This window comes from Bubalus kerabau, chromosome 16 (genome assembly GCF_029407905.1).
Source record: "Bubalus kerabau isolate K-KA32 ecotype Philippines breed swamp buffalo chromosome 16, PCC_UOA_SB_1v2, whole genome shotgun sequence".
NCBI lineage: Eukaryota > Metazoa > Chordata > Mammalia > Artiodactyla > Bovidae > Bubalus > Bubalus kerabau.
Genome location: NC_073639.1, coordinates 39,402,785 through 39,426,991, shown reverse-complemented (window position 1 = coordinate 39,426,991; position 24,207 = coordinate 39,402,785). Strand labels below are relative to the sequence as shown.

At 35.1% G+C, this 24,207-nt stretch overlaps 1 protein-coding gene across 3 annotated transcripts in view; it reads left to right on the top strand.

Moving 5' to 3' along the window:
* Positions 1–24,207, top strand: part of BLTP1 (bridge-like lipid transfer protein family member 1) — a 207,168-nt gene that overhangs the window by 167,505 nt on the left and 15,456 nt on the right. For 2 of the 3 annotated variants that reach the window (XM_055550341.1, XM_055550340.1), the window contains 17 exons: positions 16–106; positions 624–686; positions 3,188–3,441; positions 4,225–4,440; positions 5,590–5,770; positions 8,174–8,375; positions 10,042–10,203; positions 11,113–11,252; positions 13,335–13,536; positions 15,256–15,456; positions 16,208–16,387; positions 19,010–19,147; positions 19,822–20,079; positions 20,545–20,695; positions 21,104–21,261; positions 21,374–21,566; positions 21,786–22,003. In XM_055550341.1, the coding sequence (XP_055406316.1) occupies positions 16–106; positions 624–686; positions 3,188–3,441; positions 4,225–4,440; positions 5,590–5,770; positions 8,174–8,375; positions 10,042–10,203; positions 11,113–11,252; positions 13,335–13,536; positions 15,256–15,456; positions 16,208–16,387; positions 19,010–19,147; positions 19,822–20,079; positions 20,545–20,695; positions 21,104–21,261; positions 21,374–21,566; positions 21,786–22,003 (3,008 nt within the window). The remainder of the gene's footprint in view (positions 1–15; positions 107–623; positions 687–3,187; positions 3,442–4,224; positions 4,441–5,589; positions 5,771–8,173; positions 8,376–10,041; positions 10,204–11,112; positions 11,253–13,334; positions 13,537–15,255; positions 15,457–16,207; positions 16,388–19,009; positions 19,148–19,821; positions 20,080–20,544; positions 20,696–21,103; positions 21,262–21,373; positions 21,567–21,785; positions 22,004–24,207) is intronic. The other variant, XM_055550342.1, reaches the window with a different exon arrangement.

The window sequence follows — 24,207 nt, the reverse complement described above, 5'->3', positions numbered from 1 at the left end:
ATATTTTACTTATAGTTCTCGAGTAGGAGAAACTGAGGAGCTGCCAGAAATCCGTGTGGATGCAGCATCTCCTGGACCCAGAGTCACTTTCAATATCCAAGATACAGTAAGAGAGAGACTATTTGTTGGTGATATACAGTGCTAAAGAATCTTTAGTAATTACGAAATTATATGAGTTACTCAGTTTAGAAATACTAATTCCTACAAGTGGAAGTATGGATTGTGATGGTTAAAGTCTCTGTACTTTACCAAATAGGGCTCTGCCCAAATGCTATCATTTGAGAGCCGTACTGCAAGAATTAGTGTTTTGTGTATACAGTAGTCTCCATACTGCTTGCTCATAAGTAGAAATGTTTTGTTGAATAATTTCTTTCAAGTTCAGTTCCACATTAAACTAGGTATTTTATACAAATGTAAATGTTTTTTATTTAATTTATTTTATTATTTATATACTTTAGCTTAGAATATATAGAAATAATATCAGAAACTAGTAGTCAAAAAGTCAGTTTCAAAGCATGTTAAAATTTATGTTAAAATGTTTGTTCTTTTTTGTTGTTTACTTTTAAAACATTGGTTTTTTAACATAATAAATTTTTATAAATTTTCTTATTATTTTAATTAAGTTGAAAAAAACAGTATGGGGAAGTGCACCACAATCCAGCTGTCCTGGGGAAGGGTATTTTCAGGTACTTTTTAAGAACAACATAAGTTTTCCTTTAAAATTATTTAACCACTCTGAAAATCTGTTTTCAAAATGTCTTCCTCTCATTTTCATACTAAACTCAGATCTTGAAAATATTTTACATAAAGCTTTAAAATGATTGAATTTTTTTTATCATGTATATTTCATAAACTCTTGCATGAATATATTTTAGTATTATTTAACCTCAAAAATTAAAGGACTAAATCAGTGTACCAAGTTAATGAAATCATAAACCAAAAACTGCCATATATTAGTTATTTGCTAATCTTTAAGTGAATCTCTTTTTCCCTACATTCATCTGTAAAAAGAATCTTTTAAAAAAATGAGTTACCTAATTCAAACTAGAATCAAACTATCTTGGAATAACAAATTAATTATTGAATATTATTTATTGAATCACTGATATAAAAAAGCATATATAAAAGTATTAAAAATTATGTTCAAAACAGTATGGAATGTGCTACACAATCATTTATAAGTTAAATTAACACTTTTAACCACGTTTTCCCTAAATATAGTTGTAAGAGTAAAATTTAATTTTAAAATTGTAATTGTATAGTAGGTATATAAATCTTTGTTTAGAAATTTTCCACCAAGTTACATTTAAAAATTGGAACTTACTCCACATTTGTTTTGTTTCACTTCCCCCACTCTTTTAAGATAGCCTCAATATATATCCCATAGTTCCACTGAATTTAGTCAAGCTAAATTGTTTTAGAATTATTCAGTTGTAATAGAGTAAGCTTAACAGACATGTCCTGTTTTCTAAAACTGAACTTGGAAATAAATCATTTATAGTGAATTGAATAGATTCTACAAATTTATTATTTCACCTGTCCAACATTTTTTAAATCAAGAAAATTGACATGTAACATTATTTTCAAATGTACAGCATAATTATTTGATATATGTATATACTGTGAAATGACTGATTTATTCTTAAAGGCATTAACATTTGAATTGATTCAAGTCCTGTGTCTAAATTGTGTATGCTATTTATAAAAACAGTATATAAAAATAATGTTACAAAATAGATCATTGCTGCTGCTAAGTCACCTCAATCGTGTCCGACTCTGTGTGACCCCATAGACGTCAGCCCACCAGGCTCCCCCGTCCCTGGGATTCTCCAGGCAAGAACACTGGAGTGGGTTGCCATTTCCTTCTCCAGTGCATGAAAATGAAAAGTGAAAGTGAAGTTGCTCAGTCGTGTCCGACTCTTAGCGACCCCATGGACTGCAGCCTACCAGGCTCTTCCATCCATGGGATTTTCCAGGGAAGAGTACTGGAGTGGGGTCCCATTGCCTTCTCCAAATAGATCATTAAGCATGGTTAAATAGAAAGTGAAAGTTAAAGAAGCTCAGTTGTGTCAGATTCTTTGCAACCCCAAGATTATACAGTCCATGGAATTCTCCAGGTCAGAATACTAGAGTCAGTAGCCTTTCCTTTCTCCAGGGGATCTTCCCCACCCAGGGATCGAACCCACGTCTCCCACATTGCAGGCAGATTCTTTACCAGCTGAGCCACAAGGGAAGCCTGGTTAAATAGAAAATAAATATAAAACACAGGGATATTTATCTACATAAACTCTTAGCACAGCTTTAAAGATTCAAAGATTTTCTTATAAAATATGACTTACTTATTTACTAAATGATGTTTTGAAGAAAAGCTATAAAGAAAATCTAGATTCTGCAAATGTTTGAAATTTTGATTATAGGATTTCACTATGCATCTAATTGTAGTATCAGTAAATTTACCTTGCACATTATACATTTCAAAGGCTTGTCACATTCTCAAAGAATATGTAAGCAACTCTCAAAACTTGGAATCAAAATTAGGACACAGAAGTTTGGTGGTTTTTTTTTTTTTTTTTTTTTTTTTTTGCCTACTTAAATGAGATGGCCTCATGGTACCGTCCTCAGGGAACAAAATTATACAAACTATTCACCTTAAAATATAGGATTCTTACATTGGATTGGCTGACATGCTTAATTATGTAACTATTTACACATCTTTCTTCATCCCTTTAAGGGCCCGTTTTAAAAAGATATATCCACAAAAAGTATTCTAGAAGCACAAAGTACATTCTGTACTAACACCAGCATGCTCTTCCATCACTAATTGCTCTCTTGACCTTCTGATTTAAAATTGATCACATTGTTTCCTCTTGTCTCCATACTATGATTAACTATTCTTTAAAGAATTACAGTATGTACTAATCAACATGATGCTACATGCTTACATAAAGTAAAATTTCACTCTGTGATTTTTAGTGTGTGGTGGTATGACTTTCTGTGGTTTGAACTTCTTCCTTCCTTGTTTTGTATACCATTTCATATGTTCACAGAGCTGACTTTTCAGTTCAGAGTGAGGAAATCCAATTTTGAGATTTTAAATGCTTAAACATGTATTTTTTCTTTGTCTTTTTTAACTTGAAAAGAGGTTTGTAATATGAACCTGATTCATGTTTTCTCTCTTTACATTCAGTTTCCAGAGGAGACAGAGTTGGACCTCTTGTCAGTAACCATTGAAGGTCCTTCCCATTATTCATCAAATAGTGAAGGATCATATTCCGTGTTCAGTTCTCCCAAAACCCCAGGAGGCTTTTCACCAGGCATGTCTTTCCAGTCTGAAGAGGGTCGACGGGATGACAGTTTGTCTTCTACCAGTGAAGATTCTGACAAAGATGAAAAGGATGACGACCACGAGAGGGAAAGGTTTTATATTTACAGGAAACCCTCGTGAGTAGTAGCCTTTTTGTTTAAGATTCTTAGGCAGTACCTTAGAGCTGAGGTTAAAACATTTTACAACTGTTAATGTTTACAGAAAAACAAATAAATCTTACTGTGCCTAGCCAGAGTGAGACTGAGACATATCCATGATTTACTAATATAATCTAGCTCCATATGGCATTATTGTTTTCTTTCCCCTCCTTTTTTTTTTAATAAAATCTGGAAAATAGAATTTAAATTTTATAGTTTGTGAAATGAAATCTCCTCCAAAATGTAGAATGTAGGTCATATTCTGATATTCAGACTCTTTATTAGCCAGTGATTGTGCCTGTGTCCCAAGTACTTAGCACATTGCCTGGCACATAATAATTCTTCAGTACATAGTTGTTGAATAAAGTGTGACTCCATTAAACTTTGGAAACACCTCAGTTAGTAAGAGCTATCTGGGTAATTTGTGTGAATTTATAAAATACTAAAATTTATTTACAGACTTTATTTCCAAAGTTATTTGGCTCAAACAGTAAAGAATCTGCCTGTAATGCAGTAAACCTGGGTTCGATCCCTGGGTCAGGAAAATCCCCTGGAGGATGGCACGACAACCCACTCCAGTATTCTTGCCTGGAGAATCCCATGGACAGAGGATCCTGGCAGGCTACAGTCCATGGGGTCACAAAGAGTTGGACACAGCTGAGCAACTAACACTTTCATTGCTCACGTAACATGTTGGAAAATAGTTTGCTGAAAACTCTTCCCATTTTACTACAATATAATAACCAGCTGTTCTTTCTCTAGACATACATCTCGTAAAAAAGCAACAGGCTTTGCTGCTGTTCATCAGCTATTTACAGAACGCTGGCCAACAGCCCCAGCCAATAGAAGTCTTAGTGGCACAGCTACAGAGAGAAATATTGACTTTGAACTTGATATTCGAGTTGAAATTGATAGTGGAAAATGTGTGCTCCACCCAACCACACTTCTACAAGAACATGATGATATAAGCTTGAGAAGGTAAGATATTGGTCAGAAAGGGGTACATATAACTTCATTTGTTAGGAATACTATTTATATATCACTAATCATAACAAACATTTCTCCCCACATCCCAAAATGCAGATTTAAAGAGTATTTTTAATCATAGTTGGAATGTTTGAGTGTTCATTTGTATATCATTCTATTTCCTTAAGCAAATGTATAATATTTTTTGGTGATTAGAAATGGATGACTGATTTAGATTCTGCAAATTTGTTAAACAGTTTTATCTTTGGAATTCTCCAAGTATGAATTTCTCACTTAGTCCCTATCCTTTTATTCACATTTATGTTTCAAAGAACGGTACAATACTCAAAGGTGTCTTGTTATTGAGAATTTGATGAATTCATAAAGAAATAAGAAAGATTGGGAACAAAGAGGCCTCAGAAAACTGGAATGTTGCTCAGGCTGTAACAGTAGCTTTACCACATTTCCATCATTGAAGAAATAGTTGTATAAACAGGCCTAAAGTTAGATTAGTTCTTCTTTGAATTTCTGTTTTGCTTTTCCTTCCTAATCTAAAAAAAAATTAGAGAAAATAATAGTATTAATAATCTAGTGGATGAGTAAGAAATGCGTGGAAATGCAGGTAAAACGGGTAGGAAGAATGCTGACAGTTGTTGAAGCTGGGAGAACCCATGGGGGTTCATTCTACCATTCCATTTACATTTATATGTTTGTAATTTTCTATAATAAAAGATCTTTAAATGTCTCATTGTCTAATGAAGATTTTTATACAATGAGATGACAAAAAGGCAGTATAACCAGTTAAAGTATTTGAAGTGTAATAGTGATGATAAAAAGAATGTTAATTTATTTTTGGTTGAACTGCAATAAACCAAAATAAACTTCTGGTATTCAGCTATATTTACCTACGTAAAGAGTAGTTTCATTTGGTTCAGCCTTCGTTTGGAAGAGTTGTGACCTCAGGAAAGGACAAAGGTAACTGCCCTGTATGGTTATGGAACATACAACATAAACCTCACCCATGCAAGGATTAGCCAGTTTAGCTAGAGATAATGACCAGCCTCGCTTTTTCAACTTTATTAATAGAAATTTGACTTTAAACAACATAAGAGAAATGTCTTACAAAAAGATTTAAAAAACCCATTTTTTTTCTTTTTATAGGAGTTATGACAGAAGTTCCAGGAGTTTAGATCAAGAATCTCCTTCCAAAAAGAAGAAGTTTCAAACTAATTATGCTTCTACCACCCATTTAATGACTGGCAAGAAAGTGCCATCATCTCTACAAACAAAGCCCAGTGACTTAGAAACAACAGTGTTTTATATTCCTGGAGTTGATGTAAAGGTAAAAATCTAAATATCTAGGATAAGAAATTAGATTATTAGTAGCCAGGTTTATTTCCTATCATATATATTCTTCCTTCACTGCTGCTGCTGCTGCTAAGTCGCTTCAGTCGTGTCTGACACTAGTTACATTAAAATGAGACTTTCTGAAGTTTTCTCTAGTGTAGCTGTATTATGAACAAGAGACCTTCTAAATTGCACATTGCCCCATGTGCATGAAATTTTCCATGATTTTGACAGGAATAAGTTTATTTTCTTTTTCTTTTTTTTTAATTTAAATTTATTTATTTTAATTAGAGGCTAATTACTTTACAATATTGTATTGGTTTTTGCCATACATCAACATGAATCCGCCACGGGTGTACACGTGTTCCCAATCCTGAACCCCCCTCCCGCCTCCCTTCCCATACCATCCCTCTGGGTCATCCCAGTGCACCAGCTTCAAGCATCCTGTATCCTGCATTGAACCTGGACTAGCAATTCGTTTCTTATATGATATTATACATGTTTCAATGCCATTCTCCCAAATCACCCTGCCCCTCTCTCTCCCACAGAGTCCAAAAGACTGTTCTATACATCTGTGTCTCTTTTGCTGGGTTATCGTTACCATCTTTCTAAATTCCATATATATGCATTAGTATACTGTATTGGTGTTTTTCTTTCTGGCTTACTTCACTCTGTATAATCGGCTCCAGTTTCATCCACCTCATTAGAACTGATTCAAATGTATTCTATTTAATGGCTGAGTAATACTCCATTGTGTATATGTACCACAGCTTTCTTATCCATTCATCTGCTGATGGACATCTAGGTTGCTTCCATGTCCTGGCTTTTATAAACGGTGCTGCGATGAACATTGGGGTACATGTGTCTCTTTCCCTTCTGGTTTCCTCGGTGTGTATGCCCAGCAGTGGGATTGCTGGGTCATATGGCAGTTCTATTTCCAGTTTTTTAAGGAATCTCCACACTGTTCTCCATAGTGGCTGTACTAGTTTGCATTCCCACCAACAGTGTAAGAGGGTTCCCTTTTCTCCACACCCTCTCCAGCATTTATTACTTGTAGACTTTTGGATCGCAGCCATTCTGACTGGTGTGAAATGGTACCTCATAGTGGTTTTGATTTGCATTTCTCTGATAATGAGTGATGTTGAGCATCTTTTCATGTGTTTGTTAGCCATCTGTATGTCTTCTTTGGAGAAATGTCTGTTTAGTTCTTCGGCCCATTTTTTGATTGGGTCATTTATTTTTCTGGAATTGAGCTGCAGGAGTTGCTTGTATATTTTTGAGATTAGTTGTTTGTCAGTTGCTTCATTTGCTATTATTTTCTCCCATTCTGAAGGCTGTCTTTTCACCTTGCTTATAGTTTCTTTTGTTGTGCAGAAGCTTTTAATTTTAATTAAATCTCATTTCTTTATTTTTGCTTTTATTTCCAATATTCTGGGAGGTGGGTCATAGAGGAGCATGCTGTGATTTGTGTCGGAGAGTGTTTTGCCTATGTTCTTCTCTAAGAGTTTTATAGTTTCTGGTCTTACGTTTAGATCTTTAATCCATTTTGAGTTTATTTTTGTGTATGGTGTTAGAAAGTGTTCTAGTTTCATTCTTTTACAAGTGGTTGACCAGTTTTCCCAGCACTACTTGTTAAAGAGATTGTCTTTTCTCCATTGGATAGTCTTGCCTCCTTTGTCAAAGATAAGGTGTCCATAGGTGCGTGGATTTATCTCTGGGCTTTTTATTTTGTTCCATTGATCTGTATCTCTGTCTTTGTGCCAGTACCATACTGTCTTGATGACTGTGGCTTTGTAGTAGAGCCTGAAGTCAGGCAGGTTGATTCCTCCAGTTCCATTCTTCTTTCTCAAGATTGCTTTGGCTATTCGAGGTTTTTTGTATTTCCATACAGATTGTGAGATTATTTGTTCTAGCTCTGTGAAAAATACCGTTGGTAGCTTGATTGGGATTGCACTGAATCTATAGATTGCTTTGGGTAGTATACTCATTTTCACTATATTGATTCTTCCAATCCATGAACATGGTATATTTCTCCATCTATTAGTGTCGTCTCTGATTTCTTTCACCAGTGTTTTATAGTTTTCTATATATAGGTCTTTAGTATCTTAAACATTGATATTCATGTTTGCAAAACATTGCTTAGTGCAACTTTTTTAGATTCTAGAATTATACATTCCTAGAATGTTAAGCTAGAAAGAATTTAAAATAGTATCTGGGATGACCTATTTTCACCTTAAAAATGAAAAAAAGCTAATAAGGAATTTGCTAGAATCACAGAGCTAACTTGAAAAATCTTCTGGTTCCTGGATCAGTGTTCTTTCTGCCGTGTTTTAGTACATTTTTTTGTTTTCCTCATGTGCATAATTTTAATTTTGGAAGTTTATTTGTTTCAATACAGTTGCATTACAATTCCAAGACTCTAAAGACTGAATCACCTAATGCCTCCAGAGGATCTTCCTTGCCACGAACACTCTCTAAAGAGTCCAAGCTGTATGGTATGAAAGATAGTGCAACATCTCCTCCTTCTCCTCCTTTACCTTGCACTGTCCAGAGCAAGACTAACACCTTACTTCCTCCCCAACCCCCACCTATTCCCTCAGGTATTTAAGGAAAATATACTTTAATTTTTTTCATAAATTAATTTCAAGTCATCACCTACTTGCTCTAGTAAGACTTTCAAATTCACATGTTTAAGAAAAAAGGACTTAGACTTGCCAACAATGACTGTACAAAATTCATGTATGGAAGTGTAAGCTAATTCCTTTTGCCTAGTTTTCAAATTGCTATTACCTTAGAATATCAGTTTTTACTTAATTTTTTAGATCTATGTATATTTAGAAAGTCTTATATAGCTCAAATTTGGGAGCTTATGATCTAGATGGAAACATCAGACTTATATATTTAAGACAGAATACATTGAACTTAAACCATATTTATTATCTATTATTGCATAACAAATTATCCCAAACTTAGTGGCTTATAATCTTGGACATAGTTTCTGTGGATCAGAAATTCAGAAGCAGTGGGGCTGAGTGCATCTAACCTCACAGTTTTCTATGAAGTTGCAGTCAGGATGTTGGCTAGGGATACAGTCATCCAAATGCTTGACTGGGTCTGGAAAATCTGCTTCCATCATATCCCATTCACATGGCTGACAAGCTGGTGCTTTAGTTTCTCCCCACGACTGGGCTGCTTGAGTGTTCTCATGACATGGCAGCTGACATTCCCTCAAAAGGAGTGATACAAAAGAATACATGGCTGAAGCTGCAATATCTTCTATGCTTTAGTCTTAGAAGTCACATACCATCATTTCCACATATCTTATTGATCATATAGGTGACCCGTATTCAGTGTGGGAGGGAACTACACAAGAGCATTAGTACCAGGAGGAAAGGACCATTGGAAGTTATTTTGGAATCTGGCTACTATACCACATGAATAATACCTTATATATATAATAGAATTTCCAAAATGGGAATATTGGGTTGGACAAGAAAAAGCTTTGAGAGATGGAACTTGACATAAATTTTTCAAAGTAGCCAGTAATCAGGATAATGCCTAATATTTTTATATCACTTTTAAATTGACAAGACATATCTATGTCCATTAAGTACAGGGCAGGTATTATTATCCCCATTTTATATATGAAGAAAGTTAAAGCTCATAAAAGTTGAATTTCTTTCCTAGGTTTACAAACTAATACATGATAGACTTGGAAACCTAAGCCAAAGTTATCTAAATCTTAGCTGTTATATCATTCTGTTGACATGGAAATATTTAGTCAGGTAGAAGGAAGGAGAGATGCAGTATATACATGCCTCCTTACATGCCCATGTAAGGAGGCATGTAAATATTTACCAGGTAAGAAGAGCAAGAACCTAAGAAAATGTAAAAACTGATGTTTTTCCTCACTTGCCACAAATTATCATTAGTCAGAGTTCTCTATATCTTCTTAAGTTGACAAATAATACTAAATGAGAGGCTAAATGCTAAAATACTAATGAAAGAGTTAGCAAAATATAAATTTGAAAAACTGAACCAAAATTTGTGACCTAGAGCAAGTAGGAGTAACTGTTGTATTTATATACATCACTGATCATCTCTGTATTCTAACAATAAGATTTCTATCAACCTATTTTTATTGCATTCTTGTGTGGTTTTAAGTACAAGGTGCTTCACCTGATTAAACTCATATAATTCTAATTTCTCACAAGATTATGTTTTCTGGAAACTATTAAATTCATCTCACATCTATACATGTTCTAGCCAAAGGAAAAGGAAGTGGAGGAGTAAAAACAGCCAAGTTATATGCCTGGGTAGCACTTCAGTCATTGCCAGAAGAAATGGTAATCAGTCCCTGCCTGTTAGACTTTCTGGAAAAGGCTCTGGAAACTATCCCAATTACACCAATTGAAAGGAACTATACAAGTGAGTGTCCTCTTAAATACCTAATTGCCCATCACATGTATTTTGCGGTCCTATTACTAGAAGGATTTTGTAATGCTTTTATATATTACCGTATAATACATTCAATGATAAAGAAATTATAGAACAGAAAAAGAACTTGAGAGACCATCTAGTCTTGGTGGGGTTTATGATTCCTCCATGGCTACAGCTACTTAATGACAAAATTAACATCCTTAGTCCTGTGTTTGAAGAAGGAAATGGCAACCCACTACAGTATTCTTTCGTGGGAAATCCCATGGATAGTGGAACCTGGCAGGCTGCAGCCCACACATTCACAAAAGTTGGACATGACTTAACAACTAAACAACAACTGCTGCCAAGTCACTTCAGTCATGTCCGACTCTGTGCGACCCCATGGACTGCAGCCTACCAGGCTTCTCTGTCCATGGGATTCTCCAGGCAAGAACACTGGAGTGGGTTGCCATTTCCTTCTCCAATACATGAAAGTGGAAAGTGAAAGTGAAGTCACTCAGTCGTGTCTGACTCTTAGCGACCCCATGGACTGCAGCCCACCAGGCTCCTCCATCCATGAGATTTTCCGGACAACAGTACTGGAGTGGGGTGCCATTGCCTTCTCCCTAACAACAACAGATCCTGTATTAGAGTGACTCTTGGACTGGAAACACTCCTTGAGGACAATGGCAAAATTACTGTTTTCTTTGTATGTTGTTTGGTACAGCAGTGGGAATCAAGAGTTTGAAGGAATGAGTAAGAGGTTTGAATAGGGAAAGATGTAATGAATAATGGGCTACAGAAGCCAATGTTTCTGTGCATTCATACCCCTGATCTCAGTACTAGCAAAAAAGAAAAAGATCTTTTAATAAACAGTTTGCCTTTACCCTAATACTAAAACTTTAAATATTTTAACAGCTGTCAGCTCTCAAGATGAAGATATGGGACATTTTGAAATACCAGATCCTATGGAAGAATCAACAACATCACTAGTATCATCTTCAACATCTGCTTACTCTTCCTTCCCTGTAGATGTTGTGGTTTATGTACGAGTTCAGGTAATATACTTCATCTATTCCTTTTTATTTTAAAGAAGAATATGTTTTTTTAAGTTTATTTGAACATATACAATATTAATTCCTTTTAAAGTTTTCTTAAGGTTCATGGACCTTTAGTACGTTTATCATGGCCTAGAGGTTGCCTGAACCTCTGGGAAGTATATGTACAATTTTATGTGTTATTTATTTGTCTGCTGAGGAAGTTCATATCTTTGAGTATTCAGAATTGAGATCTCATTCTTTTGTGGCAAAAGTAAAAATATGTAAGTTAAAACCCTTTTTTTTTTTAGCACATTATACCTTTTTAAAATTATATCATGGCATCTGTATTTCTTGTCATTATGGTTATTTGTGGGCAGACATAAAGTGAAATTGATATAAAGTCACAATAGTACCTTTTTTAGATTCTTCTAAGGGTTATATGGTGACTGCAGCCATGAAATTAAAAGAGGCTTACTCCTTGGAAGGAAAGTTATGACCAACCTAGATAGCATATTCAAAAGCAGAGACATTACTTTGCCAACAAAGGTTCGTCTAGTCAAGGCTATGGTTTTTCCTGTGGTCATGTATGGATGTGAGAGTTGGACTGTGAAGAAGGCTGAGCGCCGAAGAATTGATGCTTTTGAACTGTGGTGTTGGAGAAGACTTGAGAGTCCCTTGGACTACAAGGAGATCCAACCAGTCCATTCTGAAGGAGATCAGCCCTGGGATTTCTTTGGAAGGAATGATGCTAAAGCTGAAACTCCAGTACTTTGGCCACCTCATGCGAAGAGTTGACTCATTGGAAAAGACTCTGATACTGGGAGGGATTGGGGGCAGGAGGAGAAGGGGACGACAGAGGATGAGATGGCTGGATGGCATCACTGACTCGATGGACGTGAGTCTGAGTGAACTCCAGGAGTTGGTGATGGACAGGGAGGCCTGGCGTGCTGCGATTCATGGGGTCACAAAGAGTCGGACACGACTGAGCGACTGATCTGATCTGATCTGAAGGGTTATATAGTTATGTATTTAATAATTTTATTCTAAAATTCAGTCCTGTTTCAGGCCTGTAGAAGTATAGGCTACCCCTCTGATACTGTGGTTCCAGACCACCACTGTAATAAAGCAAATGCTGAAGTGAAGCAAGTTACATTTTTTTTTAATTTCCCAGTGCATATAAAATTGTTTACACTATCCTATATTCTATTAAGTATGTACTAGTATTATATCTAAAATAAAACAATACCTACCTTAAGTAAAAAAGAATGCTTAGAAAAACTGTACCATTAGACTTGCTCAAGGAAGGGTTGCCAAAAACTATCATTTTATAAAAAGAAAAAAAACACTCAACATCTACAAAGCACAGTGAAATCAGGTATATTAGCATCCAACTGAGTCTGTTTATTAAGGAGGATTTAACTTGTATCCAAACTTCAAGGTTTAGTTTACCTTCAATTAAAACTTTTTTTTTTAATTTTATTTTATTTTTAAATTTTACATAATTGTATTAGTTTTGCCAAATATCAAAATGAATCCGCCACAGGTATACAATTAAAACTTTATGATCAGTGTCAAGAATAAAAGAAACACTAATGATCATCTCTTCAGATAAATTTCTACAAAAGCAATTTGGCCAAAAGAATTTCAGTCTGATCTTCTGGAGTTTTGCACTAGTTTTTTTGAAGATCTGATGAAAACATGTAATAAGTGAGGCCTTGAGAGTTTGTAAAACTTCTGTTATAAATGCAATAATAGCCTTTTAAAATTTCAGCATAAAGAAATTACTTCCTTTAAAATACTTGATTATGAACAACATGGACATGAACATATTTAATATTCTGAATTATCTAAATGTCTACATATTTACTGTTTAGAATTCCTCAAATATTTAGTTTTAAAAGTGATACAATTTTGTTGATGCATTTTGCTTAATGTATCATGTGTCTGTTTGAAAAAGGTAGGGCATTAAATTCAAAATAATAAATTTGAAATATGTAGACTGAGGTGGAAACTGAATGTAATTTCTGGAGTCCAACAGAAAAATTTTTAATCACTTAGTTCCTAGAAACTTTTCTTTCTTTGTCTTTCTGTACTTTTCAGCCCTCACAGATCAAGTTTAGCTGTTTACCAGTGTCAAGAGTAGAATGCATGCTAAAGCTGCCATCCCTGGATTTGGTGTTTTCTTCAAACCGAGGGGAACTGGAGACTTTAGGGGCTGCGTATCCTGCAGAAACCTTATCCCCTGGAGGTAGTGCTCCTCCAAGTGGAACAAAAACCTCCTCGAGCAAAACTGGAGTACCAGGTGTGGAAACGTTCTTTTATTCAATTAGCATAAAAAGCCAAGTACTATTTTAATAGTAATTAATAAACATTTCCAAATAAATACATTTGGAAAAGGAGAATATTTGAGAATTAGGGTATTTATAGAAAAAATATATAGTGGATCAAAGTTTTGAGTGTATTTCATTATACCCAAGGAATGGCAGTTGCATAGCGTTTTGTTGTCCACTCATGTGCATATTCCATCTACTGTGAAGTGTGAATGATAATGTGTTCAAATACTTTTGAATGTTTTATTTTAGGCTGTATTTTTACTTTATGAGTGATCAGTGTTGCAAATGGTAAGTAAGAGCTGTAGTCTTAACTTGCAAGGATTTCTTATCACACTGAATTAAAAGTATATCAAATTGTGTGTATATGTATAAAAAATTTTTAGTGGTAAAATTTTGTTACTTAACTCAAATGTCTGTTTCATGAAAGGTTTAGGTATTAAAGTAGAACTGATGATTTCCTGATGAGATAGTCATTTTTCACTCAGTGTCACTTCTGCCCTAAAAATCATCTGGAGATCACAAATGCAAGTAATAAAGATTTTTGGGGATATTTAAAAAAAAAAAAAAAACAGAATGAATGAAAATGTAAAAGAACTGATAAGAGAACTAATAATAAGACAGTTTAACAGTTCTACCCCTAAAGCAGATATTGGAATATACACTTTTTTCTTAATATCAAAATGTCATAAATTAACACATTATTATAGCAGTATATATGCACTATGCTAGGAATATATAATGTAGGAATATATAATGAAAGGAATATAAAATGAGCAGCTATTTTTATGCCCACATTTCTTTTAGAAAATGAAAAAGTGAAGTAGCACCCCTTATGTTACCATAATAAAACATGCAGGAAGGAATGATGATGAGAATAAATGTATAAAAAATGTAGATTATGACAATATCCATTCTTTGAAAGGATCTTGATGAACTTGACTGAGTTCTGGATCAGTGCTAAGGGCTGGATATACTGTAGTGAACTTAGCTAACAAGCATATTCCTTGCTAATGTGAAACTTAAATTGAATTTGGAGAAATAGATAATAAGCAAACAAGTGTATTTTCAGTGCAAACATGAAGGTGGTAAGTATGAGTTAGCCACATAGACAGTTGGGGGAATAAAACACTCCAGGTATACAGTATAAAGTCTATAAAGTAGGAAAGAGTTTGGCAACTCTTTGAAATTAGCCTGTTCCACTCATGTTGAATGTTGCCAATAAGGTCTTCTTGATTTCTAAGAGAGAGACCTTTAACTTTCTCCATTTGTGTACTTTGCTCTGTTTCCACTGTTTCTGTGGAAATGTGGACTCCAGTTGTATGATTTGGATTTTTTACAGTTCATTCTCCTCCACTGCTTAAGACTCAGCTATTTTGTACCTCTTCCAACCGCCTGCTTCTAGTAAGAACAAAGGAGAAATTAAACAGGAAACCTTGGAGTTGGCCAGTCATATGTATAAATAATTATTTCAACAATGAACAGAATATCCAACCCTGGTGTATACAGTATATTAATTGGAAAATACATCTAAACCCTCATGTTAAGGATTTAAATCTACTGATTAGTTAATGTTTGACTATTTCCATTTTATTTTCAAATCATGTTTGGTTTTTGAGACTATATTAAGACAGTTTTTTTTAGTACTTTCTGTGTCTTATTCTATTTTGGGTTTCTTGTGTTCCCTATAGGTTCATCAGGATTAGGCAGCCCTCTTGGCAGAAGTCGACATAGTAGTAGTCAGTCAGATCTGACCAGTTCCAGCAGCAGTTCCTCTGGGCTGAGCTTCACTGCATGCATGTCTGACTTTTCCCTTTATGTATTTCATCCATATGGAGCAGGGAAACAAAAAACCACTGTTTCTGGCCTTACACCCGGATCAGGAGGATTAGGTATACTTAGCATGTTTGCCTCTTTTTCAAATTTATCACATCTTTTCAAGCTTTCATCTTTTTAAAAATGATGTTATCTTTAATAATGGATATAAAATGAGATCAGAAACTTTTTCTTCTTGATAATATCTATCCTGTCTCTACATTAAATAAACAGAAATATGAAATAAGTAATGTAGGTAAATCATATAAGATTTTAAAATTCAAAATATTTTATAAGTGATATACACTGTGTAATCTCTTCAGATATGAGGTTACTTATGCTGTGTTTAAATGTTTCATCAAATTGCTATTTGTATAAAAAATTATATTCTGTCAGTAGTTAAAATTTTAAATTGTGTACATCATCACATTTGTTAATTTAAAGTGATACTCTTTAATATGACTATTTAGTGAACTTAAATTCCACTGCCATTTTAAAGTACAGATTTACCACTAAAAATACATAGGATGTTGGTATTAGTGAATGTTATTAACTTATTTAGACAAATAATAGACACACTCCACGTCAGTGCTAGTTTTTGTTGAGATGTAAAAATCATCGTTATGGTTATGGACTTGAACCTATTATTGTTAGGAATGTCTAATGTTCATTAGGTCATTCTGCTTAAATTTTAACCTCATTTAAGTGATTTTAATTAATAGCATATTATAGCCTATTGAATAACTTCATGTAACTAGTTGTTGGGGATTTGTGTGTGTGTGTGTGTGTGTGTGTGTGTGTGTGTTTTCACATATATTTTTTTTTAAGGGAATGTAGATGAAGAACCCACTTCAGTCACTGGTCGAAAAGACTCACTCAGTATAAATCTTGAGTTTGTAAAAGTGAGTTTGTCTCGGATAAGGCGTTCTGGAGGTGCCTCATTTTTTGAAAGTCAGTCTGTAAGCAAGTCTGCAAGCAAAATGGATACTACACTAATAAATATATCTGGTATTCAATTTTATATTTTTTAATTGAAATATTGTTTTCCCAGCATTAAATAAGGGCCTCCTTTTAAGTGTTTAAATATTAAATAATTTAATAATGTTAAGCATTTAGTGATAAGCTGATTTAAAGGAGAAGAATAACTTCTAGCCAAGTACTATCTCAGTCCAGTGAGATATCAGTGTTAGAAATAGGATTTCTAGATACATACATGGAAATATCACCCAAGGGCCAAAATATGCCTATTTAAGTTGCTAAAAACTGCTTCTTCACTTCTCTACCATGAGTTGGTATAACTTCTGACTTATTTTTTGATTTTTTAATTGTAAAATCTTAAAACACTAAGGAAGAATGGGTGTTGAAAAATTTTTACTTGGTATCGTAAGATCTTGAGTTGTGTACCTGTGTATCACTAGCTTTATTATAAAGCTAACTAGTTATATATGATGGACAAATGACTTACTCACTTTCTGTACACTGTGATTTGAGTATTTAAAATTGAGTAGAACATTTTGAAGAATTCAGAGTACTAAGTGAGTGAAAACTTTAAAAATTATTAATCCAACAAATATAGGTAAGTACACTTAATCCACTCAACACAATATATGTTTGGTCATTCAGCAAACATGTAATTGAGCCTGTATTTTACAGAGAACTTGTGCCAGGCACTCTGCTAGGTACTTGAAGATGCCCACATGAATAAAGCAAGGTCATGAAGTGAAATGAAGTGAAGTCGCTCAGTCGTGTCTGACTCTTTGCGACCCCATGGACTGTAGCCTACCAGGCTCCTCTGTCCATGGGATTTTCCAGGCAATAGTCCTGGAGTGGATTACCATTTCCTTCTCCAGGGGATCTTCCCAACCCAGGGATCGAACCTGGGTCTCCCGCATTGTAGACAGACGCTGTACCGTCTGAGCCACCAGGGAAGTCCAGGCAAGGTCTTATGAGTAGACAAATTACAGTGCAGTGTGACAAATCCTATAATGGAAGTTTACTTAAAGAGGAGGAAACAAATTCTGTTTTATATAAGAGATCAGAGAAGGTTTCACAAAGGATATGATGTTGGGGCCAGTCTTTAAAATTATGTAGGAATATTCTTGGCTATGGCAACATGGTATTTAATGGTCAGAGCATCAGAAAGTATGCTTTTGGATCATACTTTGATTCACTGAGTTAAAGCATAGGTGTAACTGAACACTGAGTTAGTTGTACAAAGTAGATGGGTTCAGAGACAGGGAGGACTTGACTAGAGGTAAAGCTGATAAAATAGCCCAGGACATGACTGTGGGGTGGGGGGACTCCTACCATGCTAAAAAATGGGGTTCTGATCCTTTGGGCAAGGAGAAGCCATTAGCAGTTTTTAAGAACTGTATGACAACACTGTCCTTAAAGATAGCAATACTGTTGTGTACACTGAAAAATCTGTTAAGAGGGTAGATTTCATGTTAAGTATTCTTGCCACAAAAAAGAACAACCAAAATTATACATGCATTATAAAATCTATGTTTTTTAAAAAAGGAATGATCCTTAAGATTGATGTTTTAGGAAGAGAGCTGATAGGAGAATGGTAAGAGATGGTAGAGTGGAACGATGCTTGGGGACACTGTTGAAGTAGACTAAGCAATAGGGGATGAGGGCCTGAATTGTGACAGTAAAAAAAGAGGAGAGAGAATGGTTTCAAGATAAATATGAAAATCCACAAGCTTAAGGACAAGTTGTATGAGCAGCAATAGAGGAGGCAACAATGCCTCAGGCTTTTAGCTTAGGTAGCTCAAGGGGCATTGAGGTCACTGCCTTTAGAAAATAAAGAAGGAAATACTTATATGACACTGAGGTAGAGGGATCTGATAGGCAATTGGCTATTGGGCTGTGTGGATATGGGCTCAGGCTGAAATGGAAAGTTCAGGTTTAAGGGACACTGACATGTGAATGCAACAGAAGCTCTGATGGAGGACTGGAGGAGCACCTGAAGCAGAAGTAGCAGAGCAAAAACCCCAAGTCAGCCATCAGAACACTTTGAGACTGACAATTCGCTGCTTAGCTGGTAAAGAGTCCACCTGCAAGGCAGGAGACCTGGGTTCGATCCCTGGATTAGGAAGATCCCCTGGAAAGGGAAAGGCTACCCACTCCAGTATTCTGGCCTGGAGAATTCCATGAAATGTACAGTCCATGGGGTCGCAGAGTCAGACACGACTGAGCGACTTTCACTCACAAAATACTAACTTCTGCCATACAGTTACTTGGTTTGCAGCTGCTTTTGAAGAAGTCTGTATTCTAGCTAATCCTGATGATTCATTTTCCATATCTGAGATGGGCCCTGTGTTAAAGCTGGAAGCTGTCTATAACACTGACCTTAGATCCTGTGTGAGAATTTCATGATAAAGTGGTAACAGAATTCCAGTTTGCTCTCACCTCAAAAATGGAAATGGAACTAATGGTGCTAGAATGTGCTATTTTTATCAGCTGCGAAAGGAACACATTATCACTTACTGATCATACTATATACCTCATTTTGGCATTTCAAGAATTGTAACAGAATTATAATTCAGTTGTGTAATATTATATCTACCATGTGAAAATATTAAAGGTTTTGGAAATATGTTCTAACAAATTTCATTGATGTATCAGCTGTTTGTGATATAGGGTCTGCTTCCTTTAAATATGATATGCGCCGCCTCAGTGAAATTCTGGCATTTCCAAGAGCCTGGTATAGGAGGAGTATTGCAAGACGCCTATTTCTTGGAGACCAAACTATTAATTTGCCAAGTAAGCTTGTTTATGTAATTATAGATTATACTTAGGCTGCTTTTAATTTTGATTACAATAATAATAAGATTCATGATTGATAACACAAACTTTGTCTTACTTGGTAAACTACTCTGCAGTTCTTTCACTTATTCAACAAATGTCAGTGGAGCCCCTTTAATGTGCTAGTAACCACTGGGAATGGACTAGCATTGGAGGTCACAAAATGCTTGCTCTTTCGGGGATTATTTTGTTCTGTGGTTACCCTGTAATCTCTGTAAAATCTGGAAATGCATAAATAATTTAACCAACTTAATCATGGTTAAACATGGAAAATAGAAAATATTGGGGACATGCTACCATATTTTTTTCTCTTCAACATAGATATTGCTGTAGTAGTACATTGTGTAAGTGAAAGTAAAGAGATAGCATTATACAGTAGAAAATATTAGAAATTTGGATTCTAGGTCTATTCCCTCAACTGTAATATGGGACAGAGTGCCTGTCCTACCCTTCTCATATATTTTCTGTGAGAATTAAATAACATGCTGGAATTGTGCAAACTGGACATTGTACAGTTTTCAGAGAACTTGAAGAAATACAAAATGTGATTAGAAGTGGTGGAGTGATGAATGTTTTATAGCATGGAGATATTTTCCTGTTAATTTTGTTTTTGTTATCTACTTTCCTTTTAGCATCTGGCCCAGGGACACCTGATTCCATTGAAGGTGTAAGCCAACACCTTTCTCCCGAATCATCAAGAAAAGCTTACTGCAGGACCTGGGAGCAGCCTAGTCAGTCAGCCTCCTTCACCCACATGCCTCAGTCACCTAATGTGTTCAATGAGCATATGACGAACAGCACCATGTCACCAGGGACAGCAGCACAGAGCCTAAAATCCCCAGCCTCCATAAGGTCAAGAAGTGTGTCTGATTCTTCAGTTCCCCGAAGAGGTAACACTGTTCTTTTGTTAGCCCTCTAGAGCTCCTAATATAAAAATCTTAATTGGTTACTCCCAGATTTTTGCCCCAACTGCACAAAGAGATTACAGGTTTTTACAGAAGATGTGGGGTGGGGGTAGGAGTCCCAAATGCAACAACACACACATACACACACTTGACAGTATTTGCTAGCAGATGAGACAGCTGGACGGCTAGTTGCTTTGAAAAGGGATAGAGAGAAAGAAATGAGCATAGTGTTAGCGTGCTCCATATGGTACTTATTGTTAGAAGTAAAACACACCTACAGTGTTGTAATAGGTACTTGATATTGAAAAAGTGTGACAGCTAGTAAATGTTAGGTTTAACACAAAAATATCATAATTTTACTTTTTGGATTATAGTGATAAGAGTGGTCTTTGCTTTGTAATTGGCTGAACATCTATATAAATAAATGTACATTTTATTTTCTATTTTTAGATTCACTTTCAAAAACATCAACTCCTTTTAACAAATCAAACAAAGCAGCAAGCCAACAAGGGACCCCATGGGAAACACTTGTCGTGTTTGCTATCAACTTGAAGCAATTAAACGTTCAAATGAATATGAGTAATGTAATGGGAAATACAACGTAAGCTATTCAGATACAAAGATACAAAGAAAATATATCTAATCATCATATATAATGTTTCTAATTGTTGTAAAGCAATACAAAACCTTTTTCAAATGCTGAAATGTTTAAGACAGTAAATAGATAAATTATAAATTGCTTTACCCTGAAAATGGTTTAATCCTAAAGATACTATAACATAGAAACAGCATGAAATATGTGTTCTAAAAAGAAAATAAGGAAAGTAGCATAATTTTCTAGCTAAGAATAAAGCTTCATTATTAATGTTAATATTCAAATGTTTACCATAGTTTTTATAAGAAATGTATTGTTTCATTGTCCAATTTTTTTTTAATCATACAACTCCTGTTTTAATTCATGACATTGGAAGCCATATGTCTATTTAATAAGCCTTTTTCTTTTTGATAGCTGGACAACTAGTGGTTTGAAGAGCCAAGGCCGCCTGTCAGTAGGAAGTAATCGAGATCGAGAAATAAGCATGTCTGTTGGTCTGGGAAGATCACAGTTAGATTCTAAAGGAGGAGTAGTTGGAGGCACTATAGATGTAAATGCTTTGGAGATGGTTGGTACGTTGAAATTTTACAGCTGAAAAATATATTGAGAAAAGCATTTGAAAACCGATTTTGATGAGTTTTTATTAGGCATTTCTGTGAAAAGTAATTATTGTTTCTATTTTAGCTCATATTTCTGAACATCCAAACCAGCAACCCAGTCACAAAATTCAGATCACTATGGGTTCTACTGAAGCTCGTGTGGATTACATGGGCTCAAGTATTCTCATGGGTATCTTCAGTAATGCTGACCTCAAGCTTCAGGATGAATGGAAAGTAAATCTGTATAACACACTGGATTCAAGCATGACTGATAAAAGGTATTTAGTGAAATATTACTTTTTCAGTACTTTACATGACTGCTTTTAACATATTTTCTATCATTCAGTGAAAAGACTCAAACCATTTTTCCTGCAATTACATGATTTTTCTGTCATACAATTAATATGAATGAAAAGCTGGTGGGGAAGAGACTTTTTTGGGTGCTTTTAAACTGTTTTCTATAAGATATATGATAAAGACTCTGTTTTATGCTCTAGTGAAATTTTTGTCCATGGAGATCTGAAGTGGGATATTTTCCAAGTAATGATATCAAGATCAACTACACCAGACCTGATAAAAATAGGAATGAAGCTCCAGGAATTTTTCACTCAGCAGTTTGACACCAGCAAACGAGCTCTGTCTACCTGGGGACCAGTTCCTTATCTTCCACCTAAGACAATGACTAATAACCTAGAGAAAAGTTCACAAGAACAATGTAAGAGTTAGAAAACTAAGACTTTATATATACTTTATCTTTCACTATGTGTTACAATTTTAATTTAAAACATTTAAATACCATACTTACAAAGGGGTCCATATGCTCTTTATCCTACTCACTCAGCAAAGTATTCATGTCCTACCCACCAATGGAATTAGAAGCCATCATTTGGAAAGACATTCATTCATTATCTCCCCTGCCACAAACCATCTATAATCATACCATTATTACAAACTACATCAGTATATTACAAATTAATACTTTTTACATAATTACAAGTTACAACTAATGATTATATTTTGATTCTGAATAACTTACATTGTATTTCCTATTACATTACTCATATTCATTTGATTGTTTAATACATTTCATTATACTTCATGCTCTTGAATACTAATTATGATAATACCATGTTCTGGTTCAGAGCATGGGCTATGGAATCAGAATGTCTGAATTTGGATTTACTGGCTGTGTCATGTTACACAGTTTATTATTTTCAGTCAGTAATTCAAATATTATGTATCAACCATGTTCTTAAGCACTGTTTTAGGCATAGGGGATCTACTAGTGGAAAAAGTTCCTATTCTCCATTAAATTTTAATGGGAGAGACAGACCACAACTAACTAACTGTGTAAGATAATTTCAGGTAGAGAGAAATGCAGAGAAAAAGAACAAAGCAGGGCAAGAATATAGAAAATGATAGTCTGTGAGGATAAATATTTTAGAAAGGGTGGTAAAGGAAACCTTTTCTAAAATGAAAGAGCTAGGCTAAGATCTTGGAAGAAGAGTTCTAGGCAAAGTGGGCTATGAGAAGGTGCAGAGCCACTACAGTTGGGAGGAAACTTGCTTGTTTGATGATCATTGAGGTGGCCCACTGTGGTGAAACAGAGTGAGCAAGCAGGAAAATACTTAACATGAATTCAGAGAAGCTGCAGATAAGATTTTTAATATGTTGGGGAGCTACTGAAGAATTCTGAACAGATGTGATACTATTTGATTTACTTCTTACAAAAATAATCCTTTTTAAAGCATCACTCTGGCTTCTGTGTGGGGAACAGACTGAGGTGGTTAAGAAAGAAAGTAAGGAAATCACTGTAGTATCACTATTAATACAATAACTGCTATTACTACACACTTATACTTTTAATACCATTGTAAGGAGGATATTCTGAGAGTCCAGGCAAAAGACAGTGGTGGCTTTAACTAGATTGATAGAGTTAAAAGTGAAAAGTAGGCTGTAGTAGGACAACTTTTAATGATTTTTATCACAGGAGCAGTACATGTGCATTGGGAAACAATGTGCATTGGGGAAGAATGTACATATCCAAGCAAAAAATAAAAACCTCACATTCTGCCCAGAAATCATCACTGCGATTACTTTATATAGAGTATATACTCTCAGATACTTTTCTAGGCACGCATGTGTGTGCACACATACACACACACATGTATACATGCACATATATATATATATATATATATATAGTTTACCAGAATATTATTCATATTGTTTTTTAACCTTTTCCAGTCAACAATCTCGAACTTTACATTACATTAATTATCGCCTCTAGCCACCTCATCGCAGTTGACAACTGACCTTAAATTATCTTTACAACTGGGTTATCCAAACCAGTATATCCAATTCGAGACCACAGGTTAAAAATGGTTATGTTTCTTTACTCTTTTTAAATTCTACTGAATTTAGTCCCTTTTTTAGTGACTTGACTTGCTAAGAGACTTGGCTAATTATCCTGCAGAATATCCTACTTTCTCAGTCTTTCAGTTGTCTTTTTATGGTTTCATTTATCTTGTTCTCCAAGTCCCTTCATTACCTTTAAACTGGAATTGGTATCAGACATAAACTAACAGATGGATGTTCCCCAAAATGTCTGGCCTGGACTTTTCCAAAAACCTTTGTCACGGGCAACAAACAAACAGGCTTAAGGAGTTGTCTTAGATTAAAGGAAACTAAAGAGATATGCAAACTGCATACAATGCATGATCTTTGGGTGGATCCAGAATGAGAACTATAGAAAACAGCCAGAAGGATATCACTGGGGAAAGTGGGTAATACAGATACGGACTGTACAGTGAGACATGTGTGAACTCTGCAGGCCCACACACAGGTTCTTAATAGCCGTGAGTACTGTGGTACTACATGATCTATGCCTGGTTGAATCCTGATGGAAGTGTGGATATG